Source organism: Malania oleifera, chromosome 4 (assembly GCF_029873635.1).
Source record: "Malania oleifera isolate guangnan ecotype guangnan chromosome 4, ASM2987363v1, whole genome shotgun sequence".
NCBI lineage: Eukaryota > Viridiplantae > Streptophyta > Magnoliopsida > Santalales > Ximeniaceae > Malania > Malania oleifera.
The window spans coordinates 92,082,151-92,105,596 of NC_080420.1; the positions used below are offsets into that span (position 1 = coordinate 92,082,151).

The window sequence follows — 23,446 nt, forward strand, 5'->3', positions numbered from 1 at the left end:
GGAAGGAAGGGTGCGCATTTTGCTACCTAATTATTTGCCCTCTTCCTTCTTTTCCTTTGTTAGTTGCACTTGGTGATTGGGGCGTTTTGAAATTAATTTGGAACTATAGAGTGCAATATGCAACCAAATTGAACATCAAAAAACGAACTGAGACTTCAATGAGGCTTCATCATATAACATTTTTTGCAAAATACACCAACTTTATTTCTCTTTGGGAACTTGAAATTTCAATTTTGCATTTAAATTTATACAATTTTCAATAAAATGTAATACAAAAACTGTTCAAATTCAAACAAATCCAAATCCAAGACCTAAACTTTTTGTGTCAAACACAATCTTGAGATCTTTTCAAAAAACACAGAGCTCTCATAATATTTAGAAGATAACACTAGCCTTGTTTGACATTTAAAAAAAGCCTAACATCAATATATATATATTGTATCATTAGCCTCCTTTGAGTAAACCTTCCCTATTTAACATCCAATTTCAGCTTGACATGTTCATTTCAATAACAAATTTTAGTCCTAATGCCCGGAAACCGTAGATGATTGCTAGATGAGTTTCAATGAGAACTTTGACTAGTGCATGACCTCGTTAAAAAGAACACAGGCAAAATAGTGCATGCATTTGTGAAGTCGTGCCTGGTATTGGCTATTTGTATTTATTTTTTGAAATCCATTAGCAACTACATTTGGGGGGTGTTGTAACGAGCATCACTGCATTTAAATGTTAGGGGGGGAGGGGAATTTTAAGGAATAAACTTCAGGAAAAAAAATCTTTCGCAAATCTAAAAAATAAGTAGTTTTGAACACTTCAAACAATATTTTTAATATGTTTCAATGAATCAGCGGGTCTTTCCTCGATTCAGTTTTATCTTAGCTTCCTTAATGGCAAAGCTTGTCCAAAAACCTTTTCCACCTGGCTTGCCTCCATTTTTAGCTCACTTAAAATTTCTACTTCTTCCTTGCTTAGCTCCCTTAAGAAGTTCTCCTCATCTTTTTGGAGCTCTCTAAACCCTTCAAGCAATCTCTGAAACAAGGTCATCTCAGTCTTACCCACTTTCTCAACCTCCTGCTCGACCTCTCCTTCTATCTGCTCAACCTCTCGTATAATTGTCCTTTCTCCCTCTTCTACTGTCCTCTCTAGCCTCTGAACAAGGGGAGGCTCAGGTCCACAAGTATTATCCGTTTTGATGAATTTGTTGAAATCCCGTCCAACGCTTTTTGCTGCTTTCTCCAACTCCGGCACAATGCTTTCGGGTAGAACAGCGCTTCTTGTGTACAAGACAGCCCCTCCGTATCCATCCCATGCGTCATTCCTGCCCCGGTAGTACACAAATATGTAGTCATCTGGTTTATTCTCTACCTTGGATGATAGTATATACCTGGGCAAGCCGAATGCTAGGATTAGTGTAAACACCATGAGCACGTGAAATTTTCAAATATTTATGCAGTGTTCTGTAATATGTAACATTATAGCTATAGAAGACTGCAAACTAAGGTTGCCATCACACAGCAAGGTCATTGAAGATAAAGCCAGCCAAATTTGTCAGATGCCTTCTTTGTCCATGTCACATGCTCTTCGTTCAAGTTGACTTATTGATTACATCTGTCATACTATAATTTGCCACAGCCCTGATGCAGAATCGAGAGCCGTATGAAAACTAGCAAAAAATTATGTGAAATGAAACGGAAATACTTTTGAACGTTACTCACTGCATCGATAGTTTATAACTAGATGGACCTCTCAAACAGTTTCTCTTTAAAATGCAAACATGACTCTTGATGGATACATTTTTATCTTAATATCAGAATCCATGCGATGTCAACAACCATGAATCTAAATGTCCATTATGCCTTGGTATGACTAGACAAGATCCAACATGTTCAGCACGATATTCATGAAATCAGGTAAAATTACAGCACATTTAATAATATCTTGAAAACAAAATGTACCATGTATTTCTTTGCATGGATTCTCTCTTATTTTCAACTATATACATTGAAGCCAAACACGAAAATTATCTTGAAACGAAGATGAATGGCAAAAAATGCAATGTAGGCTTGGACCATACTTTTTGCATTAAGGCATAGGCAATGACGAAAAAAAATGCATTTAAAATCCTAAATAACTCAAGATTGAAGTAAAATGTGGCTACATATCTTGAGCCTCAATAAAAAGCCTTTGGGATACCTATGAATGTAAAGTTGACATCACATTTCAAAGTAACTGATGATCAAAGTGACAAGCTGGTCATCGTTTTCATCACGTGTATAGAGAAAATAGATTTTTTCTATTTTAAAAATCAGTTTGGATTAAAATAGAAATGTGAAAATATATATATATACACACACACACATTTTTTAATAATATACCCGTATGGCAGCGTAGGCATGCCATTTGTTATCCTAGATCTACAACAAAGCATAAAATTATTCCAAAAAAGGTCTTTCTTAATCCAAAATACTTAGTTTTCCTTGTCGAAATATCACCTCTTGGCCACGAGATTAGTTGAAAATGGCTTCCTTTCAATTTAAAGGCCAAGAGGAGAATAAAATGTGAAGATGAGTTTGTCCTTACCTTTCTCACAATTTCATTGATTCAACTTCCCAAGACTAATATTTATCACTAGTTTAGGCTAAATCATTGAGTTTAGGAGAAACTAGTCCCCATCCAACTCCAGTCTGTATGCTATCAGCTCAAACATTTAGTCAAGATTCTTACTAAACCCTTGAACCCTGCTAGATATTAGAGCAACTAACAGAGATAAAGAACTGAATTGGCCTAAGGGGAATAGAAAATGAATTGCAATAGATGAATTTTTAAAACAAATAGAGAATGAACAAATTTTTATTTTACTTTTTATTTTTCATCAAAAGAATAGCATCTCTTCTGGAAATCCTTACAGATGTAGCATGATATTGGAGAATCTCATTGATATTGCTCCAAACCAAACAAGCATCAAACATGTGCTTGCATATTCATCCATAAGTCTCAATTTTGTAATTATTGGAATAATTGATAGAGACACAAATGATGGATGTGCAAACAGAAAAGTTCTACAATGTACTATAATCTCCATGAATCTAGGAATTTAGCTCGCATCATATAATTTGGTTCACAAAAAGAAGGCCCAGATCACTTTTAACAACCTATTCATTTTGTTTCCATTTCCAGTTGGACAACCCACTAATCCAACTAGGGGAGGATTAAACATGTAATTAAAGATGCAGACATTGCCTAATGTAGCTAGCAGAGGTGCAAGCGCAACTAGTCCAAAGCTAGCCTAGAAAACTCATGTCCCATGCCAATTCTTAATCTACATTAATGTATTCATCCTGTCAAGGAAAAAAGTTCAAACAAGATTTTCATTGATTACACAAAAATAGGAAGGATGATAGAAGTAATAGAGCATGTTGTTAGTTCTATTCCACTAAATGTGATTCCTGCAGGCAAAATAAAGTAAACAATATAAAATAACTTTACAAGATGGACAATGGCTTATGCAGCCTTCTAGGTACATTGTGTGCATATCTTTGTATCACTAGCCAAACACTTTCACTAGTATATGGACACAACTCATGGCATGCAAGCTTGAACTAGTTAGCCAAAGGTCAATCAGAGATCCATCACATAAGAAGCATCAAGTTCACAATGAAGAGTCAGAAAACATAAAGAAGAAATAAAGAAATAAACCACATGAAGAGAAAGAAGGCAACATTCATTGTATTAAACATCATAGAAGACCACAACCGTTTACTGGAAGGCAATTTAGGCTAAACACGAATACAAGGTCTAGTGAGCTTTACAAATTGATGTACACTCATCATCCACTAGATAGCTTTACATACTTTCTCTCATTTGCAAAGGAAACATCCAAATGCTTAAGGGACCATAATAGTGCAAAATAGCCAACATAATATTATACATTTAGATGATGATCTGAAAAATAAATCTCATTAACACTATGTACATCCAAGGACTAAATTTTGATTTCATGGAAATTTGAGGGTCTCAATTCTACGGATAAAGCCGTGTGCTATCTCCCTTTCCCATGCAACACCTTGATGCTAGGACGACTTCCAAGAACTTAACCACAACTCCAAGGATGGAGCAAAAATCCCCTACTCTAGGACAGTTAGAAATAGAATAAAGCAGAACACTTTTTTTCCATGGTCCCATTAGCACTAAAAGGGCTCCAACAAGCCTACAATTTTCATTTTCTTAATATTGCCTTGTTTGTTGGCTAGACATATGATAATCATACCCTTTACACCATGGTAAATTTAAACTACTTTAATAAATTAGCACAACTTTGCTTTGTTTTGCATTAAACAAGTTCATACTAGCCATTTTATTCATTAATTGAGTTGTGTTTAACTGATACTGGAAATTCCATTATGACTTATTAGTGGTAGGAGGGGGCTTAGATGAGAAGAAATTGTGAGGGGGATATGCTAAAACATAAGCAACATGATAGTTGGGGCAAAGAGACGAAAAAAAAATAGGATGGAGCATGATGAAACCAAATGTGACACCTGGCAACACTACAAACCAACAACAGCCACCTGGCAGCTCTGCAAACCAGTAGTCGACATCTAGCGCGCAGATGGCAGCGCTGCAGGACACTTTTTTCCACCAGCTACTGCAGTCCTACCATGTTTCCAGCCTAGAAGGAGACACTTGGCAAGAAGCTGGCAGCAAGTAGCTGCTGTCTTGACGTTTCCAGCCCTGCAGAGCAGCCCCAACACACAAAAGAATACCACAAAATCTTGCTGTAACCCCTAGAGAGAGAGAGAGAGAGAGAGAGACAACTCTGCAGAAAATCAGGGAAATTCAGAGAAAATCGGGAGAAAACACAGGAAATTCAGAGGGAAACTTGAACTAAGTTTGAAGAAGCTGAAAATCACGGTAGGTGTTTCTAATTTTCAATTATTCACCTAGGGATTTAGAATATTCAAGGGAAATAGAGGGTAGAAACTTGCATGGAATTGAATCCTAATAAGGGGCTTAGGCCTTTTTTTTTTTTTTTTATTCACGTGGGAACTCCAGCCACCGACGAGCCCTTTGGACCCCCCGGTGCGGCACCAAACCCACAGGTCGGCGACCTTCCGCCCTGATGCGCCTCCCAATATTAATCCGGATGCGGTCACTGCTTATTCACACTTGGGTTGACTTTTGGGAAGCGGTCACTCTCCCATGGCCCCTCCTTTACATCATGCGGATGGGACCCCCTGAGGGGCTACAAAGCGTACCAAGACCTTGTCACCGCTGGGAATTGAACCTCCAATGCTCATATTATCCGCGCCTGCTTTACCACCATGCCATGCCCGTGGGGGCAGGCCTATTTTTTTTTTTTTTTTCTAATTACTAGATATGGTTGCATATATGTTCTCTTTGGTTATCATAGGGGCATATTTTGTATAATTGGAAGCTTTTCATGTGATAGATATTCACTTCATAAGTATGATGATTTTACTTGCTATGGCATAGGTTATGTATGCATATATTGAAGTGTTGTTGTATGAAATAACTGGCATCATGTGTTGTTTGTGGTGGTGATATTGTGGAATTCGAGCAAGTATGGATTGTGTCTCCCTTGGGTGAAAAGGCCCTAAACCTCCGAAAGGGTATTTCCGCATTAAGTATGGTTGACCAAGTTAGAATTTGGCACTTGTTGGTATTTTCTCATTTAGCAGTGGTTGGCCAAGCTAGAATTTTGGCACTTGTTTGAGATCAAATGTGCACTTAGTTGGGATAGCGCTACTGCGTCGAAAAAAAAAAATGGGTAATGCATATTATTTGGCTGTTTTGTGATGGTAACTTTAGATGAAGAGATGGCTTAGTATAAAGAGTGTGTTCATACATATTGCCTAGAATAAAGAGTGTATTCCTGCACCTTATGGTTATGCATGCATGTAAGAAATCATGTCTTAAGTATTTGAAATCCTTAATTTAATAAGGGGGAATTAAGAATGTCTATTGAGCTCATGATTGCTTACCCTAGCCCTTAATAATTTCTAGGTTGAATTGAAGGAAATCCCACTTGTTAAGTTCTCCAAAAGACTACCATTTTTGACATGTATTGCATGTTCATAGGAGGATGATAGGGATACTAGGCACATCTACATTGACAGTTATGTATATAGACTAGGTAATGTGAAAAATATTGTATATAAAGCACAAACCAGTGTAAAGATCTTGTCATTGAAAGTAAAACATTTTCAATTGCTTTATGAAATATATATGTATATATATAATGTTGTACGTAAAGTACAACCCAATGTAAAGAGCTTGTCACTAAAAGTAAAACGTTTTTAGTTGCTTTATGAAATATATATATATATATATGTATCTTGTGTTTTCAATAAATATTAACTCTTAATTAGTTCCTAACTTGTTTTCAAATGATGATTTTGTGAAACAAAATTCTTGCCTAGGCTTAGTGCCCCCATTGGATTTTAGATAGAGTCGCGGCCGATCACAAGCCAAAAATAGGGACGTGACAAAATGGTGACAAAGATTTGCCTTTTAGTTTCAGCCACCAGGTGAGATCTTCTCCTCTCTTGTTTTTTTTTTTTTATTATTATTTTTTCTAATAGTTGGTCAATAGAGTAGATTTTGTGTTTATGATCTATAGGCTTAACATGAGCATTTTTTTGTGTTTCCCACTCGCAAATTTTGGGGTATACAAAATTTTTCAATAAGTACTATTGCACGGGTTTTTTGATTTTAGTCTAGCTTGGATTCATAGGTCAAAATTGTATGCTTTAGGTTTTTAAATGCATTGCATTGTTTGTGTGGTTTCTACTGATTGTACGGTGTGATTTAGAAAACTATCTATGTAAAATAAGTTTGCTTTTGAAAAAAAAAACTCAACCATGTACTTCGCCTATGTAACACAAATTATCTTTGTACACACAGCCCATCCCAAGCCCAGATAAAGGAGCAAGGTGGTGTTAGGTAGCTGACCGTTAGCATAGGACTTTGTCAGATCTTTATATCATGATTTAGATAAAAATGTTCTTGATCGGGTGAATTAACAAAAAAGGATTCACGTAGCTGACCCCACCTAATGGGACTTAATACTTGTTTTGTTGTTGTTGTATCTTCAAACCCATACGAGCTACCTTCCGATGAGCATAAACCTCCCTTCCCTCAAATTTGTAAGAATTTGGAAAAAAAACATCAGAATTCCAACACCCCCCCCCCCCCCAAGGCAGCTTCTAATTTTTTACTCCTTGCCACTCCACCTTTTAATCCCTCTTGCACACGTGTCTCATCATTACCATCACAATCTTATTTTGAAACTATCCTGCTAATATTTTGGTCTTGTTCCGAAGCTTGCTCAGTTCGAGTTGTAACTTGGAGAGCTGGAGCCTGTGAAAGAAGTCCATCATCAAAAGGAACGTAGTTTGGGCCTGCCCAATATTGGGGTCCAGCAAGGAAGTACCTAAATCACCTTGTTCCTTCAGTGTGGAGCCCAAAATATGTGGTCTTCCCTTAAATCCCTATTTTTGCCCACATCAGACTTAAACATTGGGCCTGCTCAAATAACTGGCCCAGTTTAGACAAGAGAGACGTACCTCCTTTTTCAATTATTTGGGCGAGGTCTAGCACAAGAAAAAAAGCACCTTGGCCACTCCTCTCCACAATCTCCTCCCCAAAAGCAACCCTAGCTGCCTCAAAGAGAAGCTCAGCTCCGGCTGGACCCTAGCTTCCTTCGCATTCTGATCAGTAGATTCCAGTTGGTAAGTGCTAGAAGCTGTCTTCAAAATCCCACAATCCTTCTACTGCAGCGTACCTCCATACCTACAGCACTGCTCCTCTTCTGACCTCCATACCCTGATTTCCAGAAACATCTCGACTTCTGCGACCCTCACCTTCTACTTTTTTACCTTCCAGCTCCACCAGACTCCATGATCAGGAACATGAAGAACCATCTGCAGCTCACCTCCAAAATCCTTCCGAAATTCTGTAGCCAACTCGCAAAAATCACTTGCAAAGTTTCGCCACTCGTTGCCTTTTGCACCACCAGGAATAAACACTGAAAATTTCTTACCTTTCCACCCCAACTCCAAAAACTTTCCCACCTTTGTCCACCTAATTAATAGCCAATACTGCTTGATACGCCTGTGCATGCATCGAAATCCCCTATCCATCGGACCGAAAACCGACAATCCATCAGCAAACCAGGATGCAGCCTCTCATGAAAACCTAATCCACCTCTTTCAAACAACATTATTCCCGACCAGGAGCAAAGACAACCCCCCCCCCCCCGGCCCGCCCCATTCCTAGTGCAGATTGAAGGATTTTCCTTCGAGCTATTACGTTCAATTCAACATATCCTACAGCAGTAGGATTCATAACAATGCATGCAAACAATTTTCCAAGAGGGGAAGAGAGAGAACGAGAGAGAGAAAGGGGTCATTGATCCTTGCAATCCCAATTCCCAAGTATAGTGTAAACAAATATTTATTTGTAGCACACCATCAAAAATAAAAATTACATGCATTATTATATGTTCACGAATTTTTTATGAACATTTTTTATTAATATCACAATTATAAATTTTAGTTCATTGGGCACATAATGTCCATGCAAATTAGTTATAGGTGATATTACATTTTCCTCAGTAACAATGGAAAATATTTGCAAAATATCTCCACATTCTCATTCTTCAAAGAAAAAACTTCATAAAATTACAAGTTTGTAAAGCATCTATACAAGTCCATTGATTCTTTAGTTAAAAAATTGCATGCATTGCATTCATAATCAGTTTTATTCAGAAATTAGATTTTAAGTGTGCGCACACATGCATGCACAATGATGTGGGTGTGCATGTTTATACTTGGTATAAATGACAAGATATGCTTCTATTGAATTTCGAACTTCTTAATGTATTTGGAAAGCCTATATTTTACATTTAGTAAGTTAGTATTAACATTTTGAATAGTTTTGGCATGGATCATAGGATTCTTCTGTGAATTCTGCAGCTTTTAGAATAGACAATACATTTTTAGCACTGATAAAATTGTTATGCCAAAAACACAAGTTTTTCAGGAAACAATTAGCACATATGAAAACTTGAAATGAGAAAGGAAGCAAATGTGAAAGACAGTAGCAAACCGAGGAAAATAAAGGCATACCAGTCATCTTGGTAGTGCAGATACTCGTTATCATGATTGTACAATACCCCAGGTTGGTTTGGATCTTGCGCAAATTTTTGCATGGCTGACCGAGTAAAAAATCCATTATCAGGAGTTCTAATTCTCCATGACAAATTCCCCACAAGTTTGCCAGATTCGGTATGAAACTCATGGACTTGGCAATCAAAAGTATCAAAGGTAGGATTTAAGCCACTAGTTATAAACCACTTCCCATTGAAATCTGTTATGTTGAAGTTCTTAACAAGAACAGATGGTTCGGGGATCGGAAATTCTCCTACATCAGATTTCTGGGGAACACATTTCTTCCGTGAGACTGCACACTCATTAAAATCATCCACAATGCTGTTTTCAAATAAATCCCCACATTTAATCTGTAAAGGGCAAAGGGAAAGAATCTAAGCAATCTCCAACCGTGATACAGAACTTAAAAACCCCTTTCCAAAAAAAAAAGCAGCACCTGGCATTCAGTCTCATCAGGCCTGTTGTTGCAGGTTTGGAGACAAGCAACATTGGCTGCACATGATGGATTTGCAATGCACTTGGCAAGTTCTATCCTGACAGCAATTGAAGATCCAAGAACACAAATGAAAAATAAATTCTGACATAGGATGGCATTTAATCCTAAAACAAATGTGAAAAATTCTATTATGACATATAATACGTATTTATCCCGATGGATTTGCAGCAAAGCAGTTGGTAATTTCTATCCTGGCAATAATTGAAGATCCGAGAACTCAAATAAATGAAAATTAAATTCTGACATAGGATGGCAAGTTTAACACTAAAACATATGTGAAATCTTCTACAAAGATGTATAAGACAGACCTAAAGTTTGATGAACAAGGCTTCAACAAAAATCTTTGCCTAGATCAATAGTATCTGGTGAATAAACACGTCCTAGCCAATGGTACATGATTTATTTTTTCCATTTCTTATAAATAATTGTTTGTGAAGAGGATACAATGCCCCAAAGAAAAATTCACAATAAAAAATTCAGAAACAGCAAGAATGTGATGTTTGAAGCAACCACAAACTGGTAAAAAGGTAAAGCATTATGAATTTAAGTCAATGTGTACTCTGATCGAGTAAAATCAAAAACTACACAAATCCTATTAGATTTGGATAATTCATTTTTCCTTTTTCTCTGCTTATCATGCATAAACAATGAGTGCAGGATTATTGATGGGGTTGCTCCATCATGACCTCTGCATCAACGGTTAAACACAAAACCAACCTCTCTGCACAAGGACAATACAGTTTATATTTGACCCTTCCCCATACACCCGCTTGATTAGTAATCAGATTATTGTATGGATCACTTTGACCCAATTTTGAGATCAAATTCAAAGAATGAGATCAAGGGATTGTTGGTCCTAAACCCAATTAAGTTTCGTTAATTAATAGTTGTTATGTGTGATTAATTAATTTGAAGTTAGGCTCATCTAGGGTTTTCTTGTAATAGATGTGACTTTTTAAGGATTTATTATTATTCCTAGTAAATTAGGATTTCTAATGGATAGGGTATGAAAGAAATGTAACAGGCAGTTTTTGTGAATTTGGATTTGGAATTTACGTGTATTTTTCCCCGTCTTCTTCTTCTTCCTTCTTCCTCCTCCTATTTCTCTCCCTATTTTCCCTCCAGGCAGTACCCTTACTGAGGTTACTTCATCATTTGGAATCGAAGCAACCTTTGGAACATATCCACACTCTTTTGCCACAGTCACTGTTGTCCCAAACTAGATAAGCTGCGCTCACTTCTGCACATTTATATTGCTATGAACATTGAAAAAGATTTGAGTCACTTCAATAAAATCATCAAAGCCAGACAACTCTCTCACAGAAATCAAAGAGGACAAAGGCACTGCAGTATGGTAGATTTCCAGGAAATTGCAGCTGTTGCCTAGTTCATTGAGCATCACATCCAAAGAATCTTGGAAGACATCCACTACAATCAACAACAGAACCCTCCAAAAGGCCTTTCCCCAAAATTGCCTCACTGTTCCAGCCGCCAATCCCTACAGCTTCCCACCTTGCCAGGAGTTTTCTTGACACACCACCACAACCAGTAAACCACTATCCCTTGATCCACTAGCAGCCAAAAGGCCATCACCGGAGGACATTTTCCGTTGGTGCTCGCACCCTGTTAAAGCTTTGTTAATGGTTATTTTAGTCTTTTAGTATTATTATTAAGTGTACTAGTGTTATGTTAGCGAGAGTTAGTAAGAGAATTATGGTCATTAGAATGCATTTAATTTGTATTATAAACAGAGGGAGAGACTAATCTTTGAGTTAGATCATTCATTTAATCAAAATATCAACATGGTACCAGAGCCTGCTCCAACCTAAAGCCTATCACACTCAGCCGCTGCTGGAAAACGCCCTCCCGCAGCTGCCCTACTCAGAACCACCACAACCCTTCATTATTTCACAAAATCAACCATATAGCCAAAAACATGGCCCTTTGAACCATAACCCTACAAAATCCCGCTGTGGAAACCTCCCCACACGCCCCCATGCGCCGCCCAACTGCCAGCAGTCTCAACCCCACACGCCAGCGCATGAGAGTGATTCCAGCCACCTGTTCTGATTTTTTTCTCCACCATGTTCTGATTCCTTACCTAGACCATATTATCAAGCTATTGGGCATGTTTTTTTGCTCAAAGATCCAACCTTTTTCGACCATGCACTCGTGGTAATCCGTTAGTTGTTGTTCAATGTTTGTAAATGCTTTTTGTGAGTTTCTTGGAGCAGTGGCAGTGTTCATAAGTTGATTTATGAGGCTGAGGCAGTAATATTTCAGTTTAGTAGGTGGTTCACCTCGTCCATGGTTGTTTCGGTGGTTCACCTCGTTTGTGGCTATCCCAATTAGTTTTGATTGTTCTTCTTGTTTGAAAGTGGTGTGGCTGCTGGTTTGTGAGTGTTGGGATGGAGTCTATGAATCCCAAAAACATGTTTCCTTCATCGCTGCCACAGAAAACAACTGAAAAGTTTAGTGGAAAGAATTACATTTAGTGGTCTAAGGCAATTCAGGTCTACATAGCAGGATTAGGAAAATCTGACTACTTGCTCCAATATGGTCCTTCTGATGAGAAGAGAAAAGAAATGTGGATTCAAGAAGATGCCTTGATTGTTTCCCTCTTGCAGAATTCAATGGAGCCCCAGATTGCACGGATGTGCATGCATATAGATATTACAAGGAGATTTGGGATTATGCCAAGCTTCTGTACTCTAGGAACATTACATGTATGTATGATTTATCCTAGAGTACCTTTAGTTACAATAGGGAGATAAGAGCATTACAAACTATTTTGGAGAAATAAATCGTATTCATGAAGATCTTAACATTGTGCAACCCATAACCACTGATGTTCGTGGGATGCAAAAGCATAGGGAGCAAGCATATGACAGTTCTTCAAGTTCTAGCAAGTTTGAAACCCGAGTTCAAGGCAGTCTGGTCCCAGGTACTTAGTAGTGCTGAGTTGCCATCATTTGTCAATGTTTATTCTCGTGTCCTTCATGCTTCCTTCAGCAAACATTCTCCAATTTTTGCATCTAGCTCTAAGAGGACAGCCTTTGCCACACATGATGATTCTAGTTCTCTAGCAAACAATCGCAAAAGTTATCACGGTGATTCGAGCGGTCACGGTAGCAAAGATGGATGAAGTAGAGAAACTCCTTGCAAGTGCACTCATTGTGGACAAGGTAATCATACTATTGAGCAGTGTTGGGATCTACACAGTAACCCTTCAAGTGTTGCCAATGCAGCCACCACCGACTCCATACCTTTGGGGCCAAGTGGGGGGCAACATACTGTATCTATGTCAAAGGAAGAGTATTCCAAGTTCCAACAGTATCAAGCGTAACAACAAACTTCTCTTCCCATTGCATCTCTTGCCCAAACAAGTAATCCCACAGCATGTCTGTCATCCAGTACTTCTCGTCCTAGTCCTTGGTTATAGAATTCGTTGCCACTGATCATATTGTAGGTATATCTAATTTATTCTCTACTCTCCAGTATCTTGAAAACTTACATTTTGTTACTCTTGTTGATGGATCCACCACTGCCTTTAAGGGAATTGGGACTGTAAATCCCACTTCTTCTATTTCTCTTCCTTCGGTATTGTATATTGCCAAGTCTCCTTGCAAGCTTATTTTCATTAGCAAGATTTCCAAATCCATGAATTATTTTATAACATTCTTCCCTAATTCTACGGTCATTCAAAATTTAAAACGAGGAAGAAGATTGGTGAAGGGCGTGACGCTGGTGGACTTTATCACTTTAAGACACTATCTCCTTCTACCGCCTGCACTACTGCTGCCACACCTCTCCAAATTCATTGTCACCTTGGTCGTCCTTTGTAGGAAAAGTTGAAACATCTAGTTCCTAATTTGAGTTATGTATCTAGTCTTAATTGTGAGTCATGTTAACTGGGAAAGCATCATCCTCCCCTTTGCTTCCCGAGTCAATAAACAAGTTGCAAGCTCTTTCATGATAGTCCATTCTGATGTTTGTGGTCCCAATAGAGTCGTGTCCAAGTTGGATTTCCATTACTTCATAACCTTTGTGGATGATTATTCAAGGATGACTAAGGTCTTAAATTTCAATTTTGACTCAAATATCAAAGCTCCAAAAAGTACAGAAATTTTGACGAAAATTTCGGTTTCAATTAAAGCATGGAATTCTTTTATAAAACTTTAGAAATGGTTAACAGACAAAATAATGTAAGTTTTGGGACTAATATATTACACGTTAAATACATTTATGTTATGTATGTGGTGGAAAAGTTGTAATATAATGTGTAAAAAACAAATTCATAAGGTAGTGTGCATTAAACATATTTAGTTAATACAAATGAAATTCATAAATCATTTAAATATTATTTATTATACAAATAATGATAATTTAGATATGAATGATTAAATAAAATGTTGTTGTAACTTGTAAGTTTATTTTTTATATAATTTTAAAAGCCCTCGTAATAATCTTTTGCTTCAATAAAAAAAAATTTTAAATTAAAAGAGAAATTTCGCTTCACTCCTACATCTCTCATTTAAATTCCAAGGAAATATCATTCTATAGTTAAAATTTTGACAAGTTTCACTAAAATTTAGGAATTTCGATAAACTTCGGATGATTCATTGAACTTTCAATGAAAGTTATGTACGACGAAAATTGACTGCCATTTCGATTTCGAGGGTGATTGAAACCAGAATCGATGGAAATTTAAGACCATAAGGATGACTTGGCTATATTTAATAAAAGATGCTGTGAGTTATTTCATATATTTTGTGCCTTTTACTCTGAAATAAAGACTAATTTTGCTTTGCCAATTCGAATACTTCAGAGTGATAATGCTAAAGAGTATTTCAGTACTCAATTCACTACTTAAATGACTCCTCAACAAATTGGGTCTGTGGAGAGGAAAAATAGACATATCCTTTAAATCACTCGCACCTTACTTTATCAAATGCATGTACCTAAAGTGTTTTGGAGTGATGCTACACTCATGGTCTTAAATTTCCACGAAATTGTTGAAATTTCCATTGAAATTTCTGATTTCCATTGCCCTCAAAATAAAAATGACAATCCATTTAAGTTACATAATTTCCATTGAAATTTTAACAAATTATCCAAAATTTATTGAAATCTAGAATTTTTTGTGAAACTTGTCAAATTTTTAACTATAGAACAAAACTTCCTCATAATTCAAATGAGAGATTTTGGAGCGGAGTGAAATTTCTCTCTTAATTTATTTTATTTTTTTATTGAAACAAAAAAGATTATTACAAGTGCTTTTCAAATTATGATAGAGTAAACTTACAAAAAACATTTTTATCTAACCATTCATGTCTAAATTATCATTATTGTATAATAATCAATAATATTTAAATGATTTAGGAATTTCATTTGTATTAACTAAATATGTTTAATGCACATTATCTTACAAATATGTTCGATACACAAATTATATTACAACTTTTCCCCCTCATACACAACATAGATGTATTTTACCTGTAATATATTAGTCCTAAAACTTATATTGTTATGTCTATTAACTATTTCTAAAGTTTCATAAAAAAAATTCCATGCTTTACTATTGATTTCCATTATTTTTCCAAATTGAAATAAAAATTTCCATCAAAATTTTCATACTTTAGAAGTTTTGAAATTTAAGTTGAAATCAAAATCTAAGACCTTGCCTATACTTACTGCTTGCTATCTTATCAACAGAATGTCATCCTTTGTTCTTAGTAGTAAAATTTCCTACTCCATTCTCTTTCCTAATTCACCTCTATTCTCTCAACCTCCTCGTATATTCAGGCGTGTGTCCTTTGTTCATCAACTAGTTCCTGGGATGGATAAGTTGGATCCCTGTGCTATAAAATGTATCTTTCTGAGCTACTCATAAACTCAAAAGGAATATTGTTGTTATATTCCTACTCTGCATCACTTCTTCGTTTCTACAAATGTTACCTTCTTTGGAGTCTACACCTTACCACACTCAATCCCTGAGTGCTTCCGATCTCATGAGTCTCTTCCTCTACCTCAACTTCGAGATTCTAGTTTGCTATCCTTACCCAATCAACCACCTTTGACTCCAAGGAAGAGATTTCCCTCTAGCTTCTACTACCATGCCTCTGGTTTCCTCATGTGATGATCATATCTCCCCAGGATATTGATCCTCCCATTGCCGTACGGAAACGTAAATGCATATGTACAAAATATCCCATCTCCAACTATGTTCGCTATGACTTCTTATCACCCTCCTATTATTTTTTTGTTACTACTTTATCATCTGTTGCCCTTCCTAAATCTGTTTTGGAAGCCTTAGCTGACTCTAAGTGGAGGAATGCCATGGTTGAAGATATGAATGCTTTACAGAACAATGATACTTAGAACTTGGTATCTCTTCCTTCTGACAAGTCTATTGTTGGTTGTTGCAAGGTATACACTGCGAAAGTCACATCTTGTTGCTAAGGGGTATACTCAAGTGTATGGTTAGGATTATTTTGACACTTCTTCCCTAGTTGCCAAACTTACATCAATACATTTGTTCATCTCCTTGGCTACCACTTATCACTAGCCTTTGCATCAGTTAGATGTGAAGAATGCCTTCTTGCATGGTGATCTTAAGGAGGAGGTCTATGTGGATCAACCACCTAGGTTTGTTGCTTAGGGGGAGTCAAGCTTAGTGTGTCAGCTCAAGAAGGCACTATATGGTTTAAAAAAGTCTCTCAAAGCATGGTTTGGTTGATTCAGTTATGTAGTGCTTGAGGTTGGCCTTTGACAGTGTGCAGTGAATCACTCTATGTTTTATAGTCATTCTTCACCGGGTAAGATCCTTCTTATTGTGTATGTAGATGATATTATAATTATAGGTGATGATGATCAAGGTATTTAGAGCCTTAAACATTTTCTATAGACTAAATTTCAACCAAAGGTTGAGGACCATTGATATACTTGTTAGGTATAAAGGTATCCAGATCTCGCATTGGAATTGTTTTGTTGCAAAGGAAGTATGTTCTTGATCTATTAAATGTTACTGGGTTGTTGGGATCCAAACCCATTAGTACACCCATGGATCCTAACAGCAATTTAATTCCAAATATGGGTGATTTGTTGCCTAATTTTGGACAATCCTGGAGACTTGTTGGAAAGTTGAACCATCCCACAACCACTTGGCCAAACATATCTTTCGTAACAAGTGTTATAAGGCAATTTATGGGTTCTCTAAGGACAAGTTACTATGAAGTAGTAATTCATATCTTCAAATATCTCAAAGGTGCATCTAAGAGAGGTTTTTTATATCAAGATTAAGGTCACACTTATATTCAAAGATATACAGATGCAAATTGGGTCAGGTCACCTTCCGACCAAAGAACCACAATCAGGTTCTATATCTTGGTTGGTAGTAATTTAGTTTATTGAAAAAGTAAGAAACAAACTTTGGTGGCCGGGTAAAGTGCTAAGTCAGAGTATGGAGCTATGGCTCACGTTGTATATGAACTTGTTTGGTTGAAGAACATTTTGGAAGAATTGGATTTTTCCCATTCTCAGTATATGGAGTTGATGTGTGATAATCAAACTGCTCTTCATATTGCCTCCAACCCGGTCTTCCATGAGCGGATGAAACACATGAAAGTTGATTGCCATTTTGATCAAGAGAAACTTGTGCAAAAGCTCATTACTACCACTTATGTAAAGTCTGATATGCAGCTTGCTAATTTGTTTACCAAAGCTTTGGGGTGTGCTCGTGTTAAATTCATTTGTAACAAGCTAAGGGCATAAGATATCTATGCTCTAGCTTGAGGGGGAGTGTTAACGGTTATTTTTGTCTTTTAGTATTATTATTAAGTGTGTTAGTGTTATGTTGATTAGTGAGAGTTAGTTAGGGTATTATGATCATTAGAACATGCTTGATTTGTATTATAAATAGAAGGAGAGACCTATCTTGTTAGGTCATTCATTTAATCAAAAATCTCAATAGTACCCTACCGGACAATAATTCCAAATAAGGGGAAAACAAGGTAGAGAAACAAAAAACAAAATATATCAAGCCATCAAAACCAACTTATCCTATTGAAAGCCCATAAAACACGCTCCTTTAAAAACAAATCAAGCTATAAAAATTTGCAATTGGCTCAAATAATATGACCATCCATACAAGATTTTTACCCAAAACTAGAAGAAGCAAACTGCACAAAGGTAAACCAAGTAATGTAAATGTCCATATAGCAATGTTAATGAAGCATGAATGATTAGAAGCATTTGAAAGTATAAAAATTCCAGTACTTCTCAAACTAGCAGAAGTTAAGTAAATATAGAAGAATAACCGACTACAAAAATATTCTAACAAATTTGCATATAAATTACCTGCACTCCTTCAGCAAGCATGTACAAGTTTTGAGAGCATCCACAGCATTAACCGATGGAATGATCAAGAATGTGCAAGCCAACACACCAACCACTTTAGTGAATTGTAATCGGTTCCATTGCTTCTGAGCAGTCAATATTACCATTGGAAATCCAGATACGCCTTTTGCCTTGAAAAGGGAATCAGAGAGACAGAGAGAGAGGGAGAGAGAGAGAGAGAGAGAGAGAGAAATAAATATTCTGCTAAGAAACATTGCATCCAGCAACCAAGACAGCATAAGTTTCAGTAGTACCTCTGCCATAGCCTTGTCACTGCTACACATTGAAAGAACCATATCCATCACACCTGACAGCAGCTTAGCACATCTTGAAAAATCCAACCTATGATCATTTCTGCAATATCTCATCAACGGTGAGAGTCTTGACTTTCTATTTCGCCCTATTTTCACCATAACTGCGGCACGAAAATGCAAAGCCTTCTTACACAGCCACTTATAATTTGTGATTTGGCTACTTTGATCATAGTAGAAAATGGTCGAGCGTGCAGCAAATGCCATTCACCAACCTGCTGACTTCCTAATGCAGCCTGAGTGCAATTCAAACACACACTGGATCACTCTTTCTAAATTTTCTTCTTTTCACTTTCTGGTTCTCTAAACAGATTTAGTGTGTGCGCACATATACACACAAGAGATACAGAAATATACACATACAAACATATATATATATATATATATATATAGAGACAGAGACAGAGACAGAGAAAGAGACAAGGGGTTTAGAAATAGCAATAACAAATTATAAATTTGCTTTGGATTCAACAAATAAAGGGGGACAAAAAAAAACATTCTGAACAGCCAAAATATTGAAGTGCATTGACCAGTATCAGACTATCAGTTTAAAATAATACATCTAGCATAGCACAACTGGATGCAACATAAGCATAAACAGCAGGTGCACAGTTACCAGTAATGCCATAAGAATAAGAACGATGGTCTCAAATCTCAACAGATGACATGGCTGCAAAACTAAAACCTCAAACTAACTCATAGTCAAAGCAGATAAGGGCCTGTCTACTTGCGGAAAATAGTTTTCATTTTCCATGCAGATTTCCAAATAAAATTCCACCTTGTTTCAATTTTCCAAGATTTAAATGGGAAATCTAGCGAACATTAAAAAGATGTTTTCCACCTTTCCTACACAAATTTGGAAAACCGGAAAACAAGGTGACATTTTTATTTATTTGGAAACCTGAAAATGGAAAATAAAATTTGTCTTCCACAAGTGAACATGGTCTAAATGTTTCGACATGTAAAATCAACTTCCAATACCAACAATTTGTCGTCATTGAATCTCAATTCCCAAGTTTTTAAAGTCCCTTCAGCCAGTGATCTTAGGGTGAATATTAAACTGAAATCTGAATGGGGTTTATTTTTTGCCTTTTGCCCCCAAGACCAGCAACTTCTAGCAATGATTCACTGTGGAAGACAATTTTATCAAACAAGGCGGCCAATAACCATAGAGGTCACAAAATAAATTTCTCGCGTATGACAGTAGAAAAATACAATGATGGGTTAGAGAGAGACCTGGTAGAGCTTAGGGAAGCAGAAAAGCCGAGAGGACACGCAGGGGACGTTTTTCATGGCAGTGGCAGTAACGCGTTGCGGAAAACAGAGGCAGAAGGAGAAAAGAAAGAAAAATGAGCAGCGACGAGTGGGTTTGGACGGACTGAACTCGGATAAGAGATCGTGTGGAAACAAGCCCTGCAACGTCTTACAATCCAATCCCCGCCGCGCAACAATACTGGTGCCGTCCATCCCTGCGGACCGTTCTGCTAACTAGCCGTTCTCAAATTCCCAATTTTTTTACACTCTTTACGGACATGGGAAATATCAGAAAAATGGAAGGAAAATACCAACAATTCACATTTTTATATTTGATTATTAAAAAATTAAAATATATACATATATATATATTCTAATTTTCTTAATTTTTAATCATATAAAAATCAACTTCGACTTCTAATAAAATCTAAAGTAGAAGAAAAATATAATCGAAAATATGCTTTGTTTTCTTTTTATCAAGTAAAATCTTTGATTCAAATGGATCATTAATTTTTATTAAAGGATAATTTACGCATAAAATTCAATTGCCTTAATGTACATTAAATGAATAAACCCTTTGAAATTATTTTTAAAAAAAAACCTTTAAAATCTATATAACATGGAGAATGTTAGAGAGAATTATCCACCACACAATATTTGTTCATCAATAATTGTAATCCATCCATAATACAATTTTGAATACAAAGCTTAATTCATCCATCAACAATGCGCCACATTTGTTCCATTAGAAACTAATCATGGGCGAGCCTGATGCATGTGCTATGCTGCTATTTGGATTGCCTTTTTGCACTCTTTGGGAGAACGTTGCTAGGAAAATAACGCAGTTGAAAATTTTTTTTAGGTAAGATGAATTACTTGTCGCCTAGGCAAACTAAGAATATCAAGTAGTCGCCCAGGCGACAATGCCCACATGACCATCAGGCGATGTTGATTACCCAGTCACCGAGTAAGGTGAGAAGATCATAAGTGGCCACCCAGGCAATGAAGATCGTCCTATCACTAGGCAACAAATGTCACCCAGTCAAGATAAGCATTGGGCAAGTATGAATATCAACCATAATAATTGGGTGTTTAATGTTTATATTTTAAAATGGTCCTAATTTATGATAAGGTTTTTAATTTTTTATAAATTGACCAAATTTATGATTGGGATTTAAAGCTTGAGTTTATGATTATAACCTTACAATTTATGTAGGTTTGGCCCTAGAGGAGTATAAATACAACTATCTTATAAGGGATATCTCAACCAATTTACACACATAATACACTAGCCCAGTGCTAAACCGGCCCTAGTGTCTTCTATCTTTATTTCTATCTATCTTTCTCACTTCCATCTCCTCGTATTCTCTTCCCTCTCTATCTCCTTATCTCTTCTAATTAGAGTCTCTTCACCTACCTTCTTATCACCCTCCTTTTATGATTTCTATGATTTTTACGGTTTCACCATCCCAAACTTTCCATCTCCGATGAGGATTAGTATAATGAGTTCATCCACAACCTTTTCACCACCAATTCATCTAAATCTACACCATTATTTAAAAGGTGTTTTATTTTATGTTTTTATCAAATAGCTATTTTTGGTTAGTGATCATGATTTTCAACAAAATCTTTACGTTGATGTGGTCTCTCTCTCTCTCTCTCTCTCTCTCTCTCTCTCTCTCTCTCTCTCTCTCTCTCTCTAAATTGGAATTTGAATGACCGCCACCTCATATGATCATCATCATGCAACCATGGTCGGCTCCTCCTTTAGGCGGTTGAGGTGTTCGCCTAGGGCCCCAAAAATTTTGGGACCCCTAATTTTTTTTAATATAATAATATTTTTTTGGGGTCTCAAATTTTTTTTTAATTAAATAATGTTAACACTATTTATTATGCTCTCTTCCCATACATTAACTTTCCAACTAACAAATAAATGAAATTGTATTGTAAAATGTAAAATAAATGCAATTTAACTCTTTTTTTTTTCAAGTCTCATTGACTTCCCAATTAACAACTTTATTATATTTCTAACTATCAATTACTCTTATCTCTCTCTCTTAATCTCTCTAAAAAAATCTTTCCATCTCTCACACTCTCTCACTCACATCTCTCGGTTTCTCTATGATTTTTGCTCCAGCTCTTGTGTTCGTCATCTTCGGACCTCCGATTCTCTATAATTTTCATCAATCCTAATTTTGATTTTAATGTTTGTGCAATATATGTCTATTATTTTCACTCTGATTTTTTTTTTTTTTCTATTTTTTATTAGATTTTGGAAGCTTTGAGGTTAGAGCATTGTATCTGACAAAAATCCGATATCTCTAAAGTCTCGCTCGCCGATCGGTTTGCAATAATAATAATAATCAGGTTATATTGTTTCAATCTATTATTTTTATAGATTTATTAAATTTATTTTTATTTGTTTACATAATTTGTCAATTTATAGTTAGTGTTAATTTTGAAATTTAATTATGTCAACGAGAAAATATGAATTCGGATATGAAAAATGAAGAAAAAAAAAATAGAAGATTTAGTGTCATCTCAAAATGGAGCTCTTGATAAATTTATTTTTACATCTTAAAAAGTTAAAAAAAATTAATTTTAAATAAAAATAAAATTAAACAAAATATTAAAGGTCTTTGATTAAATCATTCGCCTAAGATCTCATATTGTGAAGAGTCAGCCTTGATCCTAGCTATGGAGGGAAAAGACTTAATCAAACAATATCTTAGTAATCTTCTTTATGTTTAATGTCAAAATGGCTTCACTATTAACATGTCCTGTATTTTTCAAAATTGTGAGATCTTTTAGTACTTTCACTTTTTTTTTGACAAAAATTCTTAACCCAATTTCAAAAAACTCTCCCCTCCCTCTTTATCTACTATTTAACTTTTGTCATAGGATTTATCAAGATAAAGCATTTTGGACACAAAATCAACTCAAAATATTAAGTTTAACCATCCCAAAAGTATTTAACCATATAACTACCGTAAATAGCAACTAAGGAATAGCTAAAACAAGTAGTACATTAGAGTCATGCAACATAACAAAATAAGTATGTAGTAGCAATTCTACGACATTATAACATAACATTACTATCTCCTCTTGAATTTGTTCAAAGGGAATGATTTCAACACAAATCAAGATTTCAGTCAGAGTTTAGTATCAATACAATTCAAGATTTTCATTCAAAATTTTCATTATAATCTCCTTTAATCATACATTCAAAACACATACCACAAGATTAAAATATTTTTCAAAATATCATTGGATAAGCTCATTTTAAGAATAATATAATAGACTCCCAAAAATTGCAAATATCTTCTTATTAGTATAAATCACTCATCACATTGTCTCATACGTAAATATATCAATTTCCACTGGTAGTCAAATTTCTTTATGAGTAAATATATGAATATATCCATTTTTCCACTAGATAAAGTAATCTTCCATGAATATATCTATTTTTCCACACACACACACACACACACACAAGAAATTTAAAGAGCAATTCCAAAATATCAATACTAGATATTTTCCTTTGAAAACAATATTTTTAGTCAAGATTCTCAATATTTAAGATATTTCAATATCTTCCAAATTCATAGTGTCAAATAGATGCTTTAGAATCTTTTTAATCTTAATCAAATGATATTTTTAGGATTTGATTATGTTGACGCCAGATTTTGTCTGAGATGTCGACAAAAAGGGAATGATGGCCCCCCAAATAAGAAAAAAATTGAAGGAGAGGGTAAAATAGTTGAAAACACATGGTATAGAGTCATCATTTTGGGGGG

At 35.8% G+C, this 23,446-nt stretch overlaps 1 protein-coding gene across 1 annotated transcript; it reads right to left on the reverse strand.

Moving 5' to 3' along the window:
- Positions 1 to 761: 761 nt before the first annotated feature.
- On the reverse strand, positions 762 to 19,891 carry LOC131153531 (violaxanthin de-epoxidase, chloroplastic). The gene is made up of 6 exons (XM_058105879.1): positions 19,632 to 19,891; positions 18,339 to 18,631; positions 18,046 to 18,215; positions 9,628 to 9,724; positions 9,150 to 9,541; positions 762 to 1,384 (listed from the first exon to the last, which is right to left on the reverse strand). The coding sequence occupies exons 2-6, from the start codon at positions 18,600 to 18,602 to the stop codon at positions 871 to 873; spliced, it is 1,437 nt and encodes a 478-aa protein (XP_057961862.1). The 5' UTR covers positions 18,603 to 18,631; positions 19,632 to 19,891; the 3' UTR covers positions 762 to 870.
- Between the last annotated feature and the right edge of the window lie 3,555 nt (positions 19,892 to 23,446).

Coding starts and splice junctions, on each gene's coding strand:
- LOC131153531 (XM_058105879.1), bottom strand. CDS start 18,602: ATGGCATTTGCTGCACGCTCGACCATTTTCTACTATGATCAAAGTAGC. Junction 9,725..18,045: donor TGCTTGCTGAAGGAGTGCAG/GTAATTTATATG, acceptor AATTGCTGTCAG/GATAGAACTTGCCAAGTGCA. Junction 9,542..9,627: donor CTGATGAGACTGAATGCCAG/GTGCTGCTTTTT, acceptor TGCCCTTTACAG/ATTAAATGTGGGGATTTATT.